Source organism: Chrysochloris asiatica, unplaced genomic scaffold (genome assembly GCF_000296735.1).
Source record: "Chrysochloris asiatica unplaced genomic scaffold, ChrAsi1.0 scaffold00001, whole genome shotgun sequence".
Classification (NCBI taxonomy): Eukaryota; Metazoa; Chordata; class Mammalia; order Afrosoricida; family Chrysochloridae; genus Chrysochloris; species Chrysochloris asiatica.
Genome location: NW_006408519.1, coordinates 9,275,100 through 9,298,359, shown reverse-complemented (window position 1 = coordinate 9,298,359; position 23,260 = coordinate 9,275,100). Strand labels below are relative to the sequence as shown.

Here is a 23,260-nt window from a genome sequence, read left to right as displayed (position 1 = left end):
AATGATAATAAAAAGAATCGATCCTTCATGAAGCTTTCAAGGTTAATTACTCTATTACAAGTCAAGAGGTTGGAAGTTTGAGCTCTCCCAGAGTCATCTCAGGAGATCGGCTTCCAAAAGGTCACAATCTTGAAAACCCTATAGAGCAGTTTGACTGGACAGCAACATAGAAGCTTTGTCATTTAGTATAAAATGTCTTTCTTGCCAGACTCAGAATGTATACCTTTGATTAAGTATGTCTCCAACCCACAAGTTTTACTCTAAGAATTTTGTACCTTTCCTGATCTTACAAATTTTAAATTGTAGTTTTTTGGTTATAATCCTAAAAAAAAAAAATACATTTGTAAAGAGGCACACTGCCCTCTCATTGATACGTACAGTTGTACTGAAGAAAGATGAGGCTTTCTTCTCCAATAAAGGTTTACAGCCTTTTTTTATGTGATCAGAACTGATGTCACACAACCTCCATTCTTTTTTACACTCACATGCACGTATGAATATGCACACAGTGAGATTGTATACTGTCTCTGCTGTTTTTAAGGAAATCTGTTTCATTGCTACGAAAGCTTTCAGTGACCCAAACTTTAACATTAAATGATGGGTCATTAAAATACAACTGCATTTGTCTTTCAAAGAAAAGCTTTGGTTTATGCTAAACTCAATTTAATTTTGGTAGGCTATACAGGCGATGAATGTTGGATATTATTTTGATATATTTTTAATTTCTTTATAAAAGGACTTCTTAGTGTTGTTGTAAAGTGCTGTTAAGTCAATTCTGATTCATAACTACTCTGTGTAGTATTTCAAAAGAGGACCTGGTGAGTTTGCACTGCCCACCCTAAGGTTTAAACTGACCTTTTGGTCTAATACTTATCCTACAGTGCCACACCAGCACACAAGAAGACTTGTAGAGCACATTAATTAAAGACAACTTGAAAGCGTATTTATCACATCATATAAAGTATTAAAAATATGAGTTTGAATCATCTTATATCACCCACACATTGTGTCTGTTTTGTATTGGGATCAAACCGAATGGAAGTGAATTCTAGAAGTCTCCTAATTCATTCCTTATCTTCCAACTGAGTTCTCCTTAAACTACTGTCAGAAAATTTTTAGTCAGTTTTTAAAAATCATACAGGAGAAAAGCTTTTTCATATCTGCTTTCAGTAATTCAGTGTGTAATTGCTCTAATAGAGGATTTATTGTGATTGTGTTAAAGCTTTGTAGCTATAATATTACCTGGATTTTTGTTTGTTTTTAATAGGGGACTTTGTAAAACACTGAAAACATTTATTTTTCTGAAAGCTGATTTTGTACATATCTGGAATGCACTGGCATCGTTTCTTTGCTAAGCATTCTGTGGAGGCTTTCTTCAGAGGCCAGCCCCCCTTTTTATATTGACATTTTGATTTTTGGTGTCTTCATTTGAATTCGCTGCCTTACATTTTCAAAATCGAGATGATAGCGTACAACTTACACAGTGCTCTGCCCACCTAACATCAGCTCCCGTAGTCAAGATCATTTCTGGTCCCTCCTCCAGGCAGAGGCCTTGAACTTGAATGCACTGATCCATTTAGCTGTAGGTTCAGCACCTGCCTTTAAAGCTTGATAAGATTGTGAGGTTAGGTTTTTATAGCATAAACCAAAAACCAAACCCGCTGTCCTCAAAGTGGATTCTGACTCCTAGTGACTCCATAGAACAGAGTTGAATTGCTCCTTTGAATCTCCCAAGCTGTCCATCTTCACAGGAACAAACATCCTTGTCTTTCTCTCGTGCAGCAGTGTGATTAGCAGCCCTACACATAATCCACTACAGCTCCTTTTGGATAACATTGTTGTTACGTGCTGTTGTGTTGGTTCCGACTCATAGTGGCCCTATGTAGGGTTTCCAAGGAACAGCTAGTGGGTTTGAACTACCGACTTCGTGGTTAGCAGTCCAGTGCTGATCTTACAGCACCACACCAGGACTCCTTTCATAACATAATCATAACCAGTTGCTGTGGAGTCTATTCTGACTCCTGGCAACCCCATATGTGCATAGTGTTATTGTTAAGTGTTCTTGAGTCAGTTCCGACTCATAGTGACACTGTACTAGGTTTCTGAGGCTGTACATTTTGTGGGTGTGGCAAACCTCAACTTTCTCCTGTGGCATTACTGGTGGACTTGAACCATGGACCTCATGATTCACAGTCCAGTGCTTATCGTATGGAGCTATCACACTCCATATGTTGTTGTTGGTAAGTGCCATCGAGTGAGTTCCGACCCATAGCAACCCCTGTATAGGGTTTTCAAGGAGCAGCTGGTGAGTTTGAACTGACAACCTTATGGTTCAAACCAACCTTGCAGTCCAGTGCTTATCCTACAGTGCCGCACCAGGACTTCTGCTTTATATGTGGAGGAGAACTAATTTTTTGGAATTAGATCACCAGATCTTTTCTTCCAAGGTGTCAGGGTGCCATTGGGTGACCTCAAACCTCCATCCTTTTGGTTAGTTACCTAGCACCTAAGCCATTTGCACTGCCAAGGACCTCTATAACAGCAGTGTTGTTTACGTGCTGTTGAATTGGTTCCAACTGATAGCAACCATGCATAGGGTTTCTGAGGAGCAGCTGGTGGGTTTGAACTGCCAACCTTTTGGTTCCCATTCCAGTGCTGACCCTACAGCATTACACTAGGAAGTCCATAATGACAGCTCACCACTATTCTCCATATAGATTTTTCTGTTGAATTCTGGGAAATCACCCTCACTGAAGTTACAGGAATATGGAATGTTAATATCCTCTAAGATACCTGATTCAGTGGCCAATTATTTTAAATAATTTCTGTAACATCTTCTGTAACATTCTCATGATATTCAAGGTAAACTTTTTAGGTTTTTCATGCACCCTCTTTAATAAATTAATAAGAACATATTGACATAAGTATGCAGATGTAGGCCATGCTAAGAAAACATTGCACATATCTGTTGCATGCATGCATGTGCACACTGTTGATTTTAGTTTGCATTATATGTTTAGCAGTCTGCATATTTTTTCAGGAAATAGAAACACATTTTCATTTGAGGTATTAGGCTGGTTATAAAAACAATTAGCCATATTCTGCTACTTTAATGTCTGATACTTGCAAAGATATTAGGATGCAAGATAACCCAGCTAGGCTGTGGTGGTTGTTTTTTAAGACCATAGAAATGTGATGTTTCCTATAATCTTGAGGTATGTGGAACATGGTATTTAGAATTCCCTTATCAAATGTTTCCCTCTGATTGAAATACATTGCTGCTACTCAGGTAGTTGACAAAGGTTTTACACTGACTAAAATATCCAGCATAATTTGGATGTAGCTTCTTCATTTATTTGTTCCTTCAAGTCAATATTTTGACTCATAGTGACTCCATGTGACAGAACGGAACTTAGCCCATAAGCTTTCTTTGCTGTCATCTTCATGGGAGCAGACTGTCAGTTTTGTTTGTTTTTATCCCAGAGCTGTTGAGTGTCTTCAAATCACCAAACTTTGGGTTAACAACTGAGCACTTAACCCTTTTGCCACCAGAGCCAGTCAGTTTATAAATTTATCGCAGCCTAATCTTGTTTGCATTGCCAGGGCTCCTTTTCTTTACTGGTAGATAAATATTTTGGCAAATGTTTGTTTATGTTCCTTCACCTGTAGGAATAACAAAGAATACATGCCTTTGATCGTCATCTTAGTCTTTATCAAACCAGTGATGTCCTCAGTCAGACTCTGTTCTGTGAATTTAACAGTCTAGCCGTTAGTTGTCCAATCAGCTTACTAGGTTTCCAGAGTCCTGGCATGGCACTGTAGTATAAGTTCTAGACTGCTAACTGCAAGGCTGACAGTTCAAACCCACCAGCAGTTCCTCAGAAACCCTATGGAAACAGGGTCTCTATGAGTCAGAATTTACTCAACAGCACTTAACTAACAACAGAAGCTATGGAAGGGAATAGATGAATGCTGACCTCCTCCTTCCTCTCATCCCTAGTTATATCCTTTATCCTCAGAAACTCACATTTACTACGTTGCAAAGGTAGTGAATTCAAATCCCAACTTGACCACTTACTTCTTGTTGTTGTTATGTGCTGTGGAGTCAGTTCTGACTCATAGCGACCCTGTACAGGGTTTCCGAGGCTGTAAATCTTTATGGGAACAGAAAGCCTCATCTTTCTCCCACAGAACAGCTGGTAGTTTTGAACCACTGACCTTGTGGTTCGCAGCCCTATTCGTAACCACTACACTACCGTGTTTTCTCAGATTACTTAACCTCTCTGATTCTCAGTTTTCTTGTCTTTAAAGTGGAGTAGAAGATTTTATCTATTTCATAAGAATATTTTTGGTTTGAGATGAGTAACCATATTTTAAAGCACTTAGACAGTGCCTGACTAGCACCAGGGTGGTAATAGTGGTGGTGATGGTGGTGATGATGCATTCATAATTTGTAGGAAACTGGTAGATTGCAACTTCCTGAAAGAAGATGAAAGGCTTTATAATATACTTCATCCTCTTCTTCCTGTAATATCACTACTAACATCTTAATACTTCTGATACTTGTACCACCTGACCTGGAGGTACTTTTCCTGTCTTTCCAATTTTTGAAATGCTAAAGCTGAATTCTAATTAGGAACAAACCCCAAACTTGATCATAGTTTGAATCTTTCAGTTATAATTTCACATTCTATTGGAATTTCTACAAAACAACTAAATTTCCTTTTGAAATAGAACCGGCCGTTTGAATTACTGAAGATGTTCTATGTAGAAAAGCAGGTTTCTGGAATATAACCATACTTCAGGAGAAGATAATTAGGAAAAAAAATGAATTTGTGGGGGAAAAAAGGTGGCACCAAGCCACTGTCCCACAACCCTCTACCTCAGCTAGGTTCTATAATTTATTGCAGTGGCCACACAAACTCAGATACTGTGCTCATAGTTAGGGGTTTACTAGGCAAGTCAGCAGGGTATACAGTACATGATCACAAAATGCTCAGGGCACACTTCTCCTATTCAGGACAGCCTCCTCTAGCCATGGCCGCCCGTAGGCAGGCCGCTCCCTGATGTGGCCCTGTCACCAAGGTGCTCTTTTACACACAGAACACGCCATTCCACCTTAAGCCTCAGCCTAAAGGCACTCAGCTCTAGCTTTGTGGATCAGAAAACTAGTTCCCCCAATTAAGTGCCAGAAGCACCCCACTCACTGTGCAAGTCACTCAGTTTTACCCACTTTTCTGGCCCTTGTTCTGGCTCCTGGTTCTGTGGCTGTTCCTCTGCCACTCCTTCAGAATCATGACTTTCTGTACCTGGGTTGAGGAGGTTTAGTGTGCAGAGATCTCGGGATCCAAAGGAGGCACCCCACTTCTGGATCTTCTTCTTTGATGTTAGTGAACTCTCCCATTCCTGTTTCTGAAATGGTTCATATTATACATGTTAGATAGAATTCCAGGTTGTTACAACCCAAACAAGCTCTGTGAACCTCTCACAACTGAGCATATAACCCTATCAGTATCTTCTCCCACTTTCTCTTACACAGACTTAGCAGGAAAAAGTTGTTCGGTGGGAGTTTACAAAGAGCATGGGTAGGAGACACATTAAATGATTCGCTGCACCCCCATACCACGGTGGCATGATTGATGTACAGCATCTTGGTGTGAGCAAAGAGATGATATTGTTAGGTTCCATTGAGTCTGTTTTGACTCATGTCAACCTATGGGACAGATAACTACCCCAAAAGGTTTTTCAGGCTGTAATCTTTATGGGTTCACAGGACTAGGTCTTTTTCCCACTGAGCCGCAGGATGGATTTGACCTCTCAACATTTTCATTAACAGTTACGCATTGAGGACACATCTTTGAGCATAGAGAAAAAGGGTGCTTCTCCTGACTGTGCTATTCCTCCCCTAGCAGGGACAGCTTAATATCTGTGGATTGCTTTTTGGGGCATCATCCACAAACAGAACTCAGGGAACCATGTCCAGGTACAAGTTGGTGATATTGTGTGCATTCAACTCAATTCTGACTCGTAGTGACCCTCTAAAACAGAGTAGAACTGCTCCCTTGTTGTTGTTGTTGTTGTTGTTGCTAAGTGCCTTCGAGTCAGTTCTGACTCATAGTGACCCAGTATAGGATTTCCAAGAAGTGGATGGTGAACTTGAACTTCTGACCTTGTGGTTCAAATTGACCTTGCAGTCCAGTGCGTTAGCCTACAGCGCCCTACCAGGACTCCAGAGAACTGTTCTCTAGGCTTTCCTAAATTGTAGTCTTTGCAGAAGCAGATCTGCAGGTCTTTTCTCCCCAGGAGCGGCTGGTGGGTTCAAACTGCTGCCGTTTCAGACTAGCTGCTGAGCCCTTAGCCAGCCTTCTGGTTAGTTTGCTTCTTTTCATAATTTGAGGTGAATGCTCAGTAAACTGGAGAAGGAAGTTGCAATTGCCTGTTCGGCCCTCATTCCTAATAGTACCTTTTTCATTCTGTTCAACCTCCCTTCTCAGCAGAGCTTCATACTGCCCACTTACAGGTTTAATTTTGCACACAACTGCCCAAAGCTTAAAAATAATTCTGCACTCACCCTGCCATGCCAACCCCCCCCCCCCCCCCCCCCCCCCCCCCCCCCCCGCCCCCAATCTCATTCAAGAATCTGTGTGTGGATAGGAGGCCTGTAGTTTATAAAGTTCCCTGGAGAATTCTACTTCTTGTCTGTGAACTGGCTTTGGGGAACCATAGATGACTTGGAACCTCTTTGGATTCCCAGCTGAAAAATAAGCGCCCTGTGTTTTCTTCTCTTGGGTGTTGTCACGGCCACACTGTTGATGCTGTGTTGGAACTCATAAATGTGTTGCTTGACCCCAGGAAACTGAGGCTTTCAATGCTTTACCCCCAAGGAGTAATTAAAATGAGAAGTATGGGTTGTAGGCCAGACTCACTGGGGCGCTAATGTGACCCGAGGGAGCGCTGACATTGTGTGGGATGGGCAGGGGGCTCTGATATGTTTCTTCAGTCTAGAGTTTACTTATTAATTTGTTTGTACAGCAGCCATTTAAATGATTATGAGATCAAAGGCCTTTTGCTGGGCACGAGGGATCCAAGAGTACAGTGGAAAGAGTACAGGTTTTAGAATCTGCCAGATGTTGGCTTGAATCACTGCCGAGCCTTGTGATTTTGAGCTATTTACTTAACTTCTCTAAACCTATTTCCTCATCAGCAAGATGGAAATAATGCTTACCTTGAGGGTTCATGTCAGAATTAAGAAATAATACACAGGAGGCACCTCAGCTAGAGCTATAACTTACTTCGCATTTATGTGCCATGTATAGTGTTTGGAGCATTACCTGTATTTTTTATTACCCTGCACAGAAAGCCTGAGGTGAATCCCATTGCTGTTGTCATTTTCCAAATAAGAAAGACAAGGCTTGAAAAAAGTAAGTCACGTGTGCAAGATCACTAACTTCTAAATGGCAGTGTTCTGCTTTGAATCATGGGCCACGCTATTATCCATGCATCCTAGACAACCACCTGGTTAGTGTCATGTGACTCTTCCCACCCTTCCAGGCTAGACCTGGGACTGACCTATTGGAGTATGGCCAGGCACCCATGACTTGGATGGAATTTTAAAAGGTGGGCAAGGCATATTGAATTCCTCTTTGGGGACTGTGCCAAAAAGAGTGAGGCTGTTTTGTGAAGGAGTTACCTGAAAGATCATGAAGTTTATTCCAGGTTACACAATGTGAAGGGTAAGGTTGAGGGCAGAAGCCAGGTAGAAGCCCAGGAAGAACAAGAGGGTTCATTTTGTGGTAGATGGCGAAGACCAAATAGCTGTGCTTTCTAAGTTATTTATATGTAGTACATATATTTGATTCTAACTCTCTAATTGCTGTTTGTTGTAGTTAAGTGCCATAGAGTGGGTTCTGATTCATAGCAGCTCTGTAAAGGGTTATGAAGAGCAATTGGTGGATTTGACCCTCTGACCTTGTGGTTAGCAGTGCAATGCTTACCCTACAGTGCCACATCAGGACTCCTTTATTGTTACTAAGTGCTGTCGACTCCATTCCAACACATAGCAACCCTCTATACAACAAAACAAAACACGGACTGATCCTGTACCTTCCTCACTATTGTTAGGCCTCAGCCCATTGCTGCTGTCGCTGGATCAGTCCATTTTGTTGGAGTGTCCTTTTTCACTTACCCCCATTTTACTAAGCATGATGCCTTTCACCAGGGACTGGTCACTCCTGATAACATGTCTGAAGTACAAGAGATGAAGTTTCTCCATCTTCCCTTCTAAGCAGCATTTTGGCTGTACTTCTTCCAACACAGATTTGTGTATTCTTCTGGCAGTTCATTGTTGCTGTTAAGTGCTGTTGAGTTGGTTCCAACTCATAGAGACCCTGCATAGGGTTTCCAAGGAGCAGCTGGTGAGCTTGAACCACTAACTTTTGTGGTTCAAACCAACCTTGCAGTCTAGCACATTAACCCACAGCACCACACTAGGACTCCCAGTTGCTTGTTGTTGTTGTTGTTGTTAGGTGCCATCGAGTCGGAACTGACTCATAGGGACCCTATGCACAGCAGAACAAAACAATATCTGATCCTGGGCCAACCTCACTACTGTTGCCACACTTGAGTTAATCAATGCTGCCACCTGGCCAGTCCATCTTGTTGGGGGTCTTCCTCTTTTTCTCTGACCCTCCGTCTTACCAAGCATGATATCCTTCTCCAGCGACTGATCCCTCCTGACAATATGTCCAAAGTATAAGAGACGAAGTTTGGCCATTTTGGCCTCTAAGGAGCACTCTTGCTGCACTTCTTCCAAAACAGATCTATTGGTTCTTTTGGCAGCCTATGGCACTTTTAGTATTCTCCTCCAACACCACAACTCAATAGCTCAGCTATTCCCGGAGCCGCCATCTTGGGAGAGAACATCTTGATTGTATCAGGATTGATATCGAAATTTAAAGTTGCTTATCAGACTCCTTTATTTGTTGTTGTTAAGTGCTGTTAATTCAGTTCCGACTCATAGCAACCCCGTATAGCATTTCTGAGGGGCTACTAGTGGGTAAGAACTGCTGACTGTGTGGGTAGCAGTCCAGTATGTCTCCTAAAATGTCACACCACGACTCCCTTATGAACTCAGGCAAATTCGAGTGATTATCTGTAACTTGCTTTCAGAAGGATTCTAACTAGGACTCTGGCACTTACCACAATATTTTTAGCTATATTTAATTATTCACAAACTGTTGTCATGAGTTGCCATCCAGTTGGCCCTGATTTATGGCAACATATATAACAGGACATTGTGTGACCCAGCTATGGGCCATCTTCATGATCTGTGGTTTGTTTGAGTCCACTGTGACTATGGTGTCTGTACCTCATTGGCCATTGATGGTCTGCCTTGTTTTCAGCAGCCTTCTCTATACTTTGCCAAACACGATATCCCTTCTGAGCAGCTGGTCGGCCTTTCCTAATGGTATGTCCAAAGAAAGCAGGTCGAAATCTTGTCTTTCTTTCTAAGGAAGATTCTGGTTGTGTTTCTTCTACAATTCATTATTCATTCTTTTGGCATTGCATGGTATTGGACTAAATTTGTTAAAAAATAGACCTTTTTGTGCTGTAGGATATTCACTGGACTGCTAACCACAGGTCGGTGGTTCAAACCCATAAGCAGCTCCTTGGAAACCCTATACAGGGTGGCTATGAATCAGAAGTTACTCAATGGCACTTAACAACAACAACAATGACAAAAAGTTTTCAAAAGCAAAGGTGTCATTTTGATGACTAAGGTATATCTGACCCAAACCATGGTGTTTTTTTCAGTTACTCATATGAAAAAGTGAAAAGTTGAATAACGAAAAGGAAGACAGAAGAACTGATGGCATTTGAATCAATTCACAAACTAGTAGGCATGCTATAAAAATTGCAAACAGAGGGTGTTTGAACCTACGTCACTGTAAAATATGCCATGGAAACACAAAAGTGGTCTATTTTCCAAAGTGTTACATTGAACTCAGAGTAATGAATGCATTTATAATCCTTTGTGGCATACATATCCTCGCCAGGACTGCTCTGTGTTGGACTGTCTTCATATAAAGCCTGCCTTATAGGTGAGTGAGTTGCTATAAGCCTGAACTGATAACATAGTTACCACGCAGGAACCATTAGGAACTTCCGTCTCACTTGCAAGTGTGTCTGTAAGTTGCAGGGAAATTGTGTTGAGTCCAAATTAAAGAACTGCTTGCCAGATTATGATAGTTCTAAGTGTCATTTCTTGGATATATGTTTTTTTCATTTAGTTAATGGTTATTGATTTAAGACTAAGAAGAAGGTATCAAAGCCTCTTGTCCTAATGAAATTATCCTAAAAGGTACCTTACATTGTGAAGTTAGCTCTGGAGGAACTTGAAATTCATTTCTGGTTATCCTGTGTCTCCCAGTCAAATGAAAACAGTTTTATCGTTTTCTTTGTCAGACCTGATGTTTTTCTGACTTAATTTAGGAATGCCAAATGAGCCTGATCATTTTCTGTGAATTTTATTTATTTTGAGAAATTTCGAGAGGGTATCTGCACAGTGTTCTGGCAGCGTAGTTTGAGTACTTCAATTTTTTTCTACCATATTCAATTAAGAATGTATATAAAGCACTTAGAATACACAGGACCTAATAGGAAAATTTGGCATCTCATGCTACCTAGGAAACTTTTAAATTGCATCTTGCTACAAAGTAAGAAAAAAAAAAAAAGCAATGAATCAATGCACTATAAATTTATAGAAAGTCGAAGTTACAGAGAATGTATTTAGGCAAGCTATAAGAGTTCATAAAGGATTTTCACCGTTACATGAAGCCACTGACTTCTCTCATAGGGTTTAGTTAGAGTAGTGTTAGTGGTCTTCGCATACTTCATTGCCTTTGTTAAAAAATAGCTCTGAAGCTATGTCCTTATCCAAAAAAACTTCAAGCAGTGAAAGTTATATAGGAATGAAAGAAATTAAAACCTGCGTCCACGTTCACTGCTGCTACTCATTAGCAGTAGGAACTTAGGCTGTGGTTCTAGTTTTACTCTGCATTAGTTGTTTCATATAGAAACCATTTTGCAAAGTTAAATCACAACACAACAAAACAACAAAAAATGACACTAACAACAACCCTGAAAACTAGCCTCCATGAAGTGAGTGCCACCTCATGGCCCCAGATTTGTCAGACTTCCGTTGCACCCCATAGGGTTTTCAGAGGCTGTGTTTTAGAAAGAAGATAGCCATCCCTTTCTTCTGAGGTATGTCTGGATAGACTCTTAACTACCAACCTTTTGGTTAGCAGTCAAGTGCACTGTTTGTGCCTTCCTGAACCAGAGTGAAGGATAGTAAATGTCTGGTATACTTTCTCAGCCACCCCAGCATGGCACTGGGAGAGAGAGTCCATCAGTCGTGTCAGGAGCCAGCACTGAACGCTCTGCTTTCACAATGGACATGTGGAAGTCATTGGACCATAGTAAAGTGCAGGTTAAGGAGCTCTGGTAGCATAGTGGTTATGAATCAGGCTGCAAACCTCAAGGTCAGCAGTTCAAAACTACCTGCTGTTCTGCAGCAGAAAGATGAGGCTTTCTGCTCCCGTAAAGATATACAGTCTCGGAAACCCTGTACAGGATCGCTATGGATCAGAATCGACTCGACAGCACTTAACAACAACATAGTAAAAGTTATTTTTGTTTTGTTTCACAACTTTACCCTTCCAAATAAGAGTCCCAAGAAAATTATTTGCAAGTAGTTTATATTCCTTTCCCTATTTAAAAAAACAAGCAGTCGGGGTTGTAAGCCATGTCCCCCACACCCAAAATCACTATTTAAATGGTAAATTCAGATGAATTTTCTTTCCTTTTTGCATCCCCTTCAAATATCTCTTTTTTATTTAAAGGTTTGGTTTTCTTTGTGCTGCACTTCTTGTTACCCTTTGATCCACTGCAAGCTTACTGTGTTTAGAAAGAAACAAATACGCCTCTCAATAGAGTTCAAAGGGAGCATGATGATTATGTAGTTCACACTGGACTGCAAGTTACAAGATTGGTGGTTCAAGCCTACCAGCCATGGGAGACAAATGAGGGTTTCTGCTTCCACAAAGATTTACAGCCTTGGAAACCTTATATATATTTCTATGAGTCGGAACTTACAGTTGTTGTTAAGTGCCATTGAGTTGGTTCTAACTCATAGTGACCCTGTTTAGGGTTTCTGGTGAATTTGAACTGCCGACCTTGTGGTTCAAACCAAACTTGAGGTCCAGTGCTTATCCTACAGTGCTACACCAGGACTCCTCAGAATCTACTGTGGTGGTTGGTGGTGGCAGTTGTGTGGCATGGAGGCAGTTAACAACAACAGTATTGCTAAAAAGAAGTATTTTTAAAGTTAAAGCCCCAAAGCTCTCCCATGTAGTGTTTTTTGTACTTCTTGAATTGAAACTGACTCCATGACACTTAACAACAACCACCTCTCAAGGTCGTGGTGTGGTGCTCAGGGTAAGCACTGGACTGCTGACTACAAGATTGGTTGTTCAAACCCACCAGCCATTCAGAGTCACTGTATGGAGGGTAGCATGAGTTGGAGTCAGTGGCATTTAGCTATGGCAATAACCTCAAGGTCAGCCGTTCAACCCCACCAGCTGTTCTGCAGGACAAAGATGGGTTTTTTGGTCCTCCGGTAAAGATTTTAGTCTCAGAACCCCTGGTATAGGTTCTTTGTGAGTTGGAATCCCCTCTCTGGCAGTGGGTTAAACTCTTAACATTGAAAGTGAGTTATTGCCCCCTTGTGGTAGAATTATGTATTTCTTTTTCTATTGTCATTTTACCAATAGTCTTGACAATTCTCTCCAGATTGTGTAGGTTTATAAAGCAATTATATATTTCTTTTTCTCATACAAATGAGTTGTGGCCAGTGTTTACAGTATATACATTTATAATGGGGTTCCAGTAGTGCGATGGCAAAAACACTTGACTGCTAGCTGAAGATCAGCAGTTTAAATCCACCTGCAGCTCTGTGGAAGAAAATATCTGGGTATCTGCTCCTGTAAAGACAATAGGAAAGCATTATGGGGGTCTGGTGTGGAGCTGTAGGATAAAGCACTCGACTGCAAGATCATTTTGAACCACAAGGTTCACGCTTCAAACCCACCAGCTGCACCTCAGAAACCCTACACGGAGTGGCTATGAGTTGGAACTAACTTGAGGGCACTTTAACAACAATAGCATGGAGTGGTTCGGCTCAGTTCTGCTCGGTCACCACGAGTCACTGCTCTATCCTATTGGGTCACAGTCTTAAGTATAATTGAGGCTTGACTCCACAACCCCGACTACCACGGCCACCAACAGCATTCTCAAGATTCTCGTACGTGACTGAAACTTCCTGTATTTGTGAACTGACTTCTCCTTGTTTGTCCATACCTATCTTAAACTCCTTAGAATCCTGGTATTGAACTGACTCTTTTTTCTCTCTCTTGTTTGAGGAACCAGACACTTAAGCAAATCTACTGGAATGTCCAACATTATATGAAACAAACCTAAATCCCATTCAAATGATTTTTCTCTAGTTTGTATTGCTTCAAGTGAGTTGGCAGGGGATGGTTATGCCATCTTTAAAAATCATTTTATACATACTAAAAAGATTGATTTTCTTCAAAACTGTAAAATGAAGAAATTTTGAAATACCATGTGATTGAAATCTTAGTGGCTATTTCATACATAAAGGTTTAGGTCAGCAGGATTAACTTTTCTTCAATTTTTATGAAGTAAGGTTTAAAAACTGAAGTAGACTTCCTGTCATCAAAATAGGGAATAGACCACACTGTTTTAGGATGTTTTATGTAGGAAGAATTGAGAAGTCTTAAAGAAAGAATGTCGATACAAGCCACTCTTTGAACACTAAGAATCTGACAAGATATAAGAACGGCCCACGGCCAGTGGCTTCTATGCAGTCAGACTGACTTACTAGATTGTTTTTTTTACAAATTCACATCAATCTGTACAGGTACTAAATATTCTGTGTTTATGATATCCAGAATGATTTTATATTTAGATGCTCAAAGACATCCATTTCATCTACTTATTTCTTTATTTTGGACTGTTGTCACTCTGCCAATGGTCTTGACAGTTCTCTCCAGATTGTGTAGGTTTATCAAGCAAAGCATGCTCATTTATAAACACAAACCAAATAAGGAACTGCTTGGATTGTTCAGATGTGATTATTCAGAATTCAAGGTGCCAAGTAAGCTGCCCTTAGTAAGTGGCTTCTTGTTACCTTTCATCACTTTAATCATATATTAACTTGACTCTGTATTATGCTTTTTCTCAAAGGAAATCTTATAATAGCCATCAAATAGTCAGTGCAGTGAAGGAGTAGATGTTGCTGGTACTCCCACTCCCCGAAGCTATCCATTTGTGAAATAATTTTAATGAGAAGCAAGGGTGTATTTCTATAAAGTTAGGTGGGCACTAGTAAAAATGCTACTGATGTAAATAAATAACCATCCATATGTATTATTTGGAACTATTGTGTATAGGTTTTTATCTTCAGCTATGCAGAGCATATTGTAAGTAGATTCCAGTCAGGTTCATAATATTCATTGTGTTCATCAAAATATGCCTTCTAGGATTCATTTCTAGGTAAATGGACTAACAACCGTCCTAAATGTCTGAAGAGTGTATTTAAGTCAGTAGTTCTTAAACTTTTATATCATAGATCCAATAACTATTGATCATTTTACTAAGAAATTGGCTTACCGCCATAAGAATACTTTTGTATTGTTATTATCCAGTGCCATTGAGTAGATTCCAACTCCTAGCAACCCTGTATAGAGTTTCTAAGGAGTGACTGATGGGTTTGAACCACCAACCTTGAGGTTAACAGTCCAGTGCTTGCAGGCTTTATTCTATCCATATATGATAGGTTGTAGGGACATACAGTAGTGGTACTCGGGAGTAAAATTAATTGCCATGGCCTTAAAATTAAAAATATCTTTTTTTAAGTCTTGAATTTACAGTTGAAAACACACTATACTGCATCAGTAATCATAAAGAGGTTATGAAAAATTGCTGTTGTTTGTGTCATCGAGTTGGTTCCCACTCATAGCATCCTTTGTATAGTGTTTCTGAGGAACGGCAGGTTGGTTTGGACTGCCAATCTTGTGGTTAGCGGTTCAGTGCTTATTCTATAGTGCCATGGTGTAAGTTACAACTTTCTTTTTTCAGTAGTACAGTAAACATCTGTGCCCGGAATCTTTGTCCATGTGTAGATTATTTTCCTAGGGTAGATTCCTAGATCTGAGTCAAATCTATGAATGTTTTAAAATGTCTTGTACAAAGTGCCAGAAGGCTTTTCAGAAAGGCAGCACCAATTTCATATTTTCATAACTCAGCCTGAGACCTGTCTCGCCACTTTCTCACCAGCTTCTGAGTCTTTTCACATTTAGGAATCTTTGCAGTGGCATCTCATTTTATTTTGGAATCTTAAGAGTAACTGAAATGTACTTGTTTAAATGTGTTTATTAGTTTTCTACTTCCTTCATGATTGCATTTGGGTCTTCTGTCTATTTTTATATGAGCTTTTAAAATATTTTAGGGATTGGCTAGCCTTTCTTCAGAGGCTCATTAATCACTGTTAAATAAAGAAATCTCTGTTGCTACTTATTCTTGGGCAAAGTCAAGTTGCCCATATGAGAATAAGAAACAGCTCAATTGCTAATGCATTGTCTACATCTAATTCCTTGTGGCATCAGAGAGGGGAAGCTACCTTTTAGTTTTGCCTCCAAAGTGACCTCAAGATGTATGATAAGATTTGCTGAGGTGATGATTACACAGGTTTTTGTCTTTGCGTTTGGATGATGTCTGAAGTTCTCCATGATGAGGTCTGGGTTTCGTGTCACAGCATCATAAACATATCCTCAAAATGTGGTCAACATTAGTCTTGGTTTCAGGTGATTACTCTTGTCATGGATTCCTGGTGTGGCACTGTAGGATCAGCAGTGGACTTTAAACCACAAGGTCGGCAATTCAAACCTACCAACTGCTCCTTGGAAACTCTTTACAGGGTTACTGTGAGTTGTAATTGACTCGATGACACTTAACAACAACAACGTCTTGTCATAATGCAACCCTGACAAAGGTCATTACAGCCAGTTGCATCTGTCATAGGCATAAGTCTGTCTCCCCAGTTATTTTCCATGCTTTGTCAGCTGCTACCAATCAAGTTGACTCCAACTCGTAGAAGTCTTGTGGACAACAGGATGAAAGGTTACCCAATCCTGTATCATCCGTACAATTACCAGCACATTGGAGTGCACTGTTGCAACTGCTGAGCCAAACCATCTCACTGAGGACCTCCCTTACCCTTGCATACCCTCTGTTTTTTTAAATAATCACAAAACTCTTTCTCCAGATTAGAGATGCTAAAGTAAATGGGAGAAATGAGGAAGTAAAAGATTTCAGTTTATATCCCATCAATTCCTGGCACCTTGTTCTTTTGCAAATACTTTCAATGCACCTTGGACTTCTTCTTTCAGCACTGTTGTCTCTTGATCATATGCTACATCTTGAAATGGCTGAAAACGACCATGTCTTTTTGCTACAGTGACTCTGTGTATTCCTTCCAACTTTTTGCTATCTGCATCGTTCAGTATTTTGACCATAGAATCCTTTAGTATTTCATATCAAGTCTTGAATTTTTGAATGCTGAGAATGTATGCTACCTTTTGGTTTTCTAACTCCAGGTCTTTGCACATTTCATTATAATACTTGACCTTGTCTTCTCTAGTTGCCTTTTGAAATTTTCTGTTCGGGTGTTTTACTTCCTCATGTCTTCCATTTGCTTTAGCATCTCTAAGCTGGAGAAGGAGCTCTGGTAGTATTAGTGGGGTAGATTAGTCAGGCTACTAATCTCACAGTCAGCAGTTCGAAACTACCAGCCATTCCATGAGAGAAAGATGAGGTTATTCTGCTCCCATAAAGAGTTACAGCCTTGGAAACTCTATATTGGGTCGCTGTGAGTTGGAACAGACTCCATAGCACATGACCATCATGTGGAGAGCAAGTTTCCATCTTCATTGACATCCATTTTGGCCTTTTCTTTCTTTTTTGTCTTCTAATGACTTTTTACTTTTCCTGTATGATGTTCTTGATGTCATCCCACAATTCTGATCTTCAGTTATTAATGTCTAAAGCGTCAAGTCTGTTCTTGAAATTTCTATATTCAGGAGGGACATGTTCAAGGTCATATTTTGGCTCTCATGAAGTTGTTTTCATTTTCTTCAGTTTCAGCCTGAATTTGCACCTGAGCAGTTGAAGAGCCTTTCCACCGCCTCTTTCATCAGATGTAGTCAGTTCCGTTTGTGTGTATTTCATGGTGAGGCCCATGTGTACAGTAGAACACTTAACCATGTGTGCCATCCATGGCTTCTGAGCATAAATGTGTATTGTTTTTAAGCCCTCAAGTCACTTCTGACTCATAGGTACCCTGTATAGGGTTTCCAACGAGCTGCTGGTGAGTTTGATCAGCCAACCTTGTGGTTCCAAGTCCAGTGCTGATTATAAGACTTTGTTGCTGTTAAGACATCGAATCATTTCTGATTCATAGAAACCGTTTATAACGTTTTCAAGGAGCTGCTGGTGGGTTTGAACTGCTCACCTTGTGGTTCAAAGTCAAGAACTTCAGCGGTTCAAACCCACCAGCAGCTCCTTGGAAACGCTATACAGGGTCACTATGAGTCGGAAGTGACTCAATGGCTTAACAACAACAAAATCTTATACTCAGGAACCATGAGTGGCACAGGGGTTAAATGTTCTACTTCTAGCTGGAAGATTGGCAGCTTGAATCCCCCCCAGAGGACCCCAGGAATAGGCCTAGCAGTCTGCTTCCTGTGGAGCACCTCTGCTATGCACTCATAGATCACATCAGGAGCAATCCACATAGTGACAAAAACAGCAACAACATTTTATCCACAGATGTAAGGAAGTTAAGTGTAAACGGAAATTTACATGTATATGTGCTCCTTGTGTGGCGCTGTAGGGTCAGCACTGGACTGCAAACTACAAACCTTCCAGCTGTTCTTTAGAAACCCTGTACATGGGTCAGAATTGACTTAACAACAGTCATCATTACAACAACAACAATATGCAATGGCTTTGTATGATAAATACTGGACTGTAACCGCAGTGTCAGACGTTCGAGCCCATCAGATGCTCTGCAGGAGAAAGATGAGGCTTTCTGCTCCTGTAAAGATTTTAAATCCTCGGAGACCCTGCACAGGGTAGCTATGAGTTGGAACTGACTCCACAGCACGTAACAACAACAAATGACCAATATAACTAATTTTTCAAATACATAGGTTAGAACAGGAATATATATATGTTGTTATTAAGTGCCGTTGAGTTGATTCCGACCTATAGCAACCTGTATAGGTTTCCAAGGAGCAGCTGGTGAGCTTGAACCACTGACCATGCAGTTCAAATGACTTTGCAGTCTGACACATTAGCCTACTGTGCCATACCAGGACTCCATACAAACATACATTATATATATATATATATACACACACACACACATATATTTATATATATGTTTGTTAAATGTCCTTGAGTCAATTCTGACTCATTGCAGCCCTGTATAGGGTTTCTGAGGAGCAGCTATTGAGTTTGAACTACTAACCTTGTGGTTCAAACCCACTTTGCGGTTCAGTCCTTATCCTATAGCAACCACACTAAGACTCCAACAAATAGTAATTAGGGTTCCCAAATATCTCTAGTTGGAACTGATGCCACATAACTTGCTGCCAAATAAATAAATCTTCAATTTGAAAAATTATTTTATATAAATAGATTTTCAGGAGCACTGCTACATTTTTGGCCATGAAACAAAATTTTCTATGAGAATAGTGAGTGACTTGCCTATTACACACTATTAGATCAACCAGCACAGCTGAAGACCGTTTAATATTGACAATTATATTAGGGTCACATGTTAGGTAAATAACACCAAATTGATGTCTTAAAATGAGAGTTTCCAGCCACTTAGTATAGATTTTGTTGTGAGTAAAAAGTATTATACATTTAACTTTCCATTGCATGGTTTACATGAAATATTTCAATTGTGCATGTAAAAACCTTTCTTTAAATAACAGTATACAGGGCATATTTTTTCTTTTATTAGAACACACTTTAACTTTTAGTAATGTGAGCATTATTCTTTTCCATTCACCTCATTTTAAATAGCTCTTAACCTCTGTCATTGCTGTTCAGTACTGTGGAGTTGATTCTGACCCATTGTGACCCTGTATAGGATTTCCGAATAGCAGCTTCTGGGTTTGGACCTCTGACCTAGCTTTTAGCAGTCAAGTTCTTACCTTGTTGCACCACACTAGGACTCCTTTAAAGTCTAGGCTTTAAATAAATTGAATATAAACCTAATGTATTTTTAAAGTATAGTCAGAATTGATTTTTAAAACTACTTTAAAACTAAGAAAAACCTGTTCATAAAACTTTATAATTGAAATTTTTTAGAATGTGCTATTTTGTTAAATATTTCATCTTTCTACCCGTATTAGGTGGTATCGCCTCACTAGATATTATGTTTCTAAAGAGTTGTTACTTTACAGCTACTTTGATTAATGATGGCTTAGAGTAAGATTTCATTGGGTAGGATTAACTAGGTTTAAAGATGGCAAAATGCCATTATAATGTTAATGCCAGAATTTAATGAGAACCAGAACTTAACTTCAAGGACCTTTATAACTTAATAGGAGGGCATGATCATGTTCTCATTATTTTAATGTCATGTTCTATTAAAAATAAGTTACTCTTTTTTGTCTTTTTTCTTGTGATAAAGAGTTTTTACTCAGCACACAGTTATTTAATATCAACTATGTGCCAACCACTATGCTAAGGACATGAGGAACGGGACAGTTTTCTGCCCTCAGATGAAACCCATCAGAACTTTTGGGATCCGTAAGAGCAAAAATGAGACTCCGGTGCTGAGCCTGTTCCCACTGGGAGCGACCCTCTCGGACAGAGTTGAACTGTTTTGTAGCGTTTCCAAGGCTGTAAATTTAAAGCTACTTCTGTAAATTTACAGAAAGACTACCATGTCTTTCTCCTTTTGGTGGGTGCAAACCACTGACCTTGCAGTTAGCAGCTGAGAGCTTTAACCACTGCACCACCATGGCTCATTAGACATGAGAAGTGCCTCTCTTATGTAGAAATCTTATGGCCACCCTCAATCTAGTTAACTAAGGAAGGCATCTAACTCTGACTAACCTTTCATCTACTTTTTATTTCTTTTATCAACCACTTTCTCCATTGTGGGAATTGAAAAGCTTGTCAGCTATGCTCGTATCATGAATGGGTCTGGAATGTTGAGTTTACAGATGTGGGAAGCCTGCAGGACATGGATTAGAATTTAGTGTTCTGTTGGTGGTACTGATTGCTGCAGTGTTCTGTAGTTTCACGCCACAGGCAGAGGTAACATCAGTGTTCCCAAGAACCACATGACTAAGTTGGAAGTAATGCATGCAGGAAAGGAAGAACAGCTGACAGCAGGCTTCTTTCCAGTCTGTTACATTGAAGGTTGAGTCGATTCCGAGAACTTCCAGAGGTTCAAGTTGGATTCAGAGGAGGCCGTGGAATAAGGGATATCATTGCTGATGTCTGATGGATCTTGGCTGAAAGCAGAGAATATCAGAAAGATGTTTACCTGTGCTTTATTGATTATGCATATGCTTTTGATTTTGTGGATCATGAAAACTATGGACAACATTGCGAAGTATGAGTATTCTGGAACACTTAATTCTGCTCATGAGGACTCTGTACCTGGACCAAAAGGCAGTTGTTCTAACAGAACATGGAAACACTGGATGGTTTAAAATTAAGAAAGATGTGCAACAGGGTTGTATTCTTTCACCATACTTATTCAACCTGTATGCTGAGCAAATAATCCAAGGAGCTGGGTTATGTGAAGAAAAATGTGGCATCAGGATCGGAGGAAGACTCATTAACAACCTGCGATATGCAAATGATACAACCTTGCTTGCTGAAAGTGAAGAAGACTTAAAATACTTACTGATGAAGATCAAAGAGCACAGCCTTCGGTATGGATCACATCTCAACGTAAAGAAAACAAAAATTCTCACCTATGGACCAATAAACAACATTCTTATCAATGGAGAAAAGATTGAAGTTGTCAAGGACTTCATTCTTCTTGGATCAACTATCAACACTCACGGAAGCAGCAGTCAGGAAATCAAATGGCGTATTGCATAATGCAAATCTGCTGCACAAGACCATTTTAAAGTGTTGAAAAGCAAAGATGTCAGCTTGAGGACTAAAGTGTGCCTGACCCAAGCCATGGTATTTTCAATAACCTTACATGCGTGTGACAGTTGGACAGTAAATAAGGAAGACCATAGAAGAATTGATGCATTTGAGTTATGGTGTTGGAGGAGAATATTGAAAGTGCCATGGGCTGCCCATAGAACCAACAAATCTGTGTTGGAAGAAGTGCAGCCAGAGTGCTCCTTGGAGGCCAAGATGACCAAACTTTGTCTCTCATACTTTGGACATATTGTGAGGAGGGACCCGTGGCTGGAGAAGGATATCATGTTTGGTAAGGTGGAGGGTCAGAGAAAAAGAGGAAGACCCCCAATGGGATGGATTGACCGAGTGGCAGCATCAATGGGCTCAAGCATGGCAACAATAGTGTAGTTGGCCCAGGATCAGGCAGTGTTTCGTTCTGCTGTGCATAAAGTCACTATGTGTCGGCACCGACTCGATGGCACCTAACAAACAAAAACAAAAGTGGCTATAACAAAGAGGAGGAACAGATGATTGCTCAGCAGAGTATATACCACCAGTTCAGTAAAGCAAGCAAGCAAGCATTTTATTTGCTCATAATTAATGGGAACAATTTATGAAGGGGATTTGTATAAGAAGCCTTAAGCCATATAGTGAATGATGTCCTCTTGAATTTTCATGGAAAATAAAGAAGTATTCCACATATGTCATTACGTATATTGGCTTTTGGAGACCACAGAGGGAATAATATTAAAAGCAAGGCCCTTTTTCTTCTCATGAGGCAGGGAGAGGGGAGTTTGAAACTTCTGGTATATTTACTGTAGATAGACGCTTATTTTCTTTTGACCCACTGACATGTGCAGCGGTAGAAAAATGTAAAGATGTCTAGTAAAAGGTACCATTGTTAAAAGTAGGAGGGGATAAATGGAATTTTTGTGGCAGGATGATATTTGCAAGACTGATCGGGCCACTGGGAGGGTTTTAAATATGCCAGTTCCATGTAACAGGAGGATCAGTCTGTGTTTTAGACAGCATATCCAATTTAGTAAATTATTATTATTCCTTCAAAATTAATGTGAACAATTTTCTCTTTGAGGTTGCTTTTTCCATAGGTGATATTTTCCAGATGGTGTATGTGTAAAAACTCTCCGTGTTTTGTGTTTTCTTTCACAGAAAAGAGCCTGTTCTGACATCTCTTCATTTTTTTTCTTTTTTTTTTTTTCTTCTCCTTTTCTTCTTCTCCTTGTAGGGAAGAGAACACCCAAAACAAAGGAGAAGAGAAACAAGAAGAAGAAGAGGAAGCTCATAGAAAGAGCCCAAGAACAACACAGTGTGTTCCTAGCGACAGACAGAGCAGCTAACCAGTAAAATAAGAGACACGTGCGAAGATTTGGGGTGGGTAGGTGGGGTTTGTTTTTGCAAAAGTGCACAAAGCTACTTTCTACTCCTGCACACCGGTGTGTACAGCATTTGTGCTGCTTCTTCCAGTCTACAGTAATATTGTGAAAGGAAGCGCCGCTAGCGTGGTCTCTGTGTTATTTATGCATTGATTTGGATCTGGAGACTCTGGAGGCAAGAGCTGGCTGACCTGAGTCACTGGGATCAGGCATCGGTGTACATTAGGTGACTTGGTTCCATGTCTGCTGAGGGAACCCAAGGAGAGGCAAGAGATGTGAGACTGCCGACCACCCTTGGCGAACGGACTTGCCCATATTTATGTGAAAAGATGTTCAGCAGACAGAGCGCGATTTCACTTGTGACCTTTATTTCTCACATTGTGCATTTTCAAGGATAAATGTATGTGGATCTCTGCTTCGTGTTACCACATGTTGTGCCCGGCATCTGTTACCTTCAGACTGTTGTGCGGTGGAACTGCCTTTAGCTGGTGATAGACTATAGCCATCCCTGCTCAGTTTCACAGCAAATCTCATATGTACATATTCTGCTGGGG

At 40.2% G+C, this 23,260-nt stretch overlaps 1 protein-coding gene across 2 annotated transcripts in view; it reads left to right on the top strand.

Annotated features, from left to right (window-relative positions):
• Nucleotides 1–22,888, top strand: part of RSPO2 (R-spondin 2) — a 248,466-nt gene extending 225,578 nt beyond the window's left edge. Inside the window, exon 6 of one of the 2 annotated variants that reach the window (XM_006830639.1) lies at nucleotides 22,559–22,888. In XM_006830639.1, coding sequence (XP_006830702.1) covers nucleotides 22,559–22,677 — 119 coding nt within the window. In that variant the 3' untranslated portion in view covers nucleotides 22,678–22,888. The remainder of the gene's footprint in view (nucleotides 1–22,558) is intronic. The other variant, XM_006830640.1, reaches the window with a different exon arrangement.
• Nucleotides 22,889–23,260: the final 372 nt, after the last annotated feature.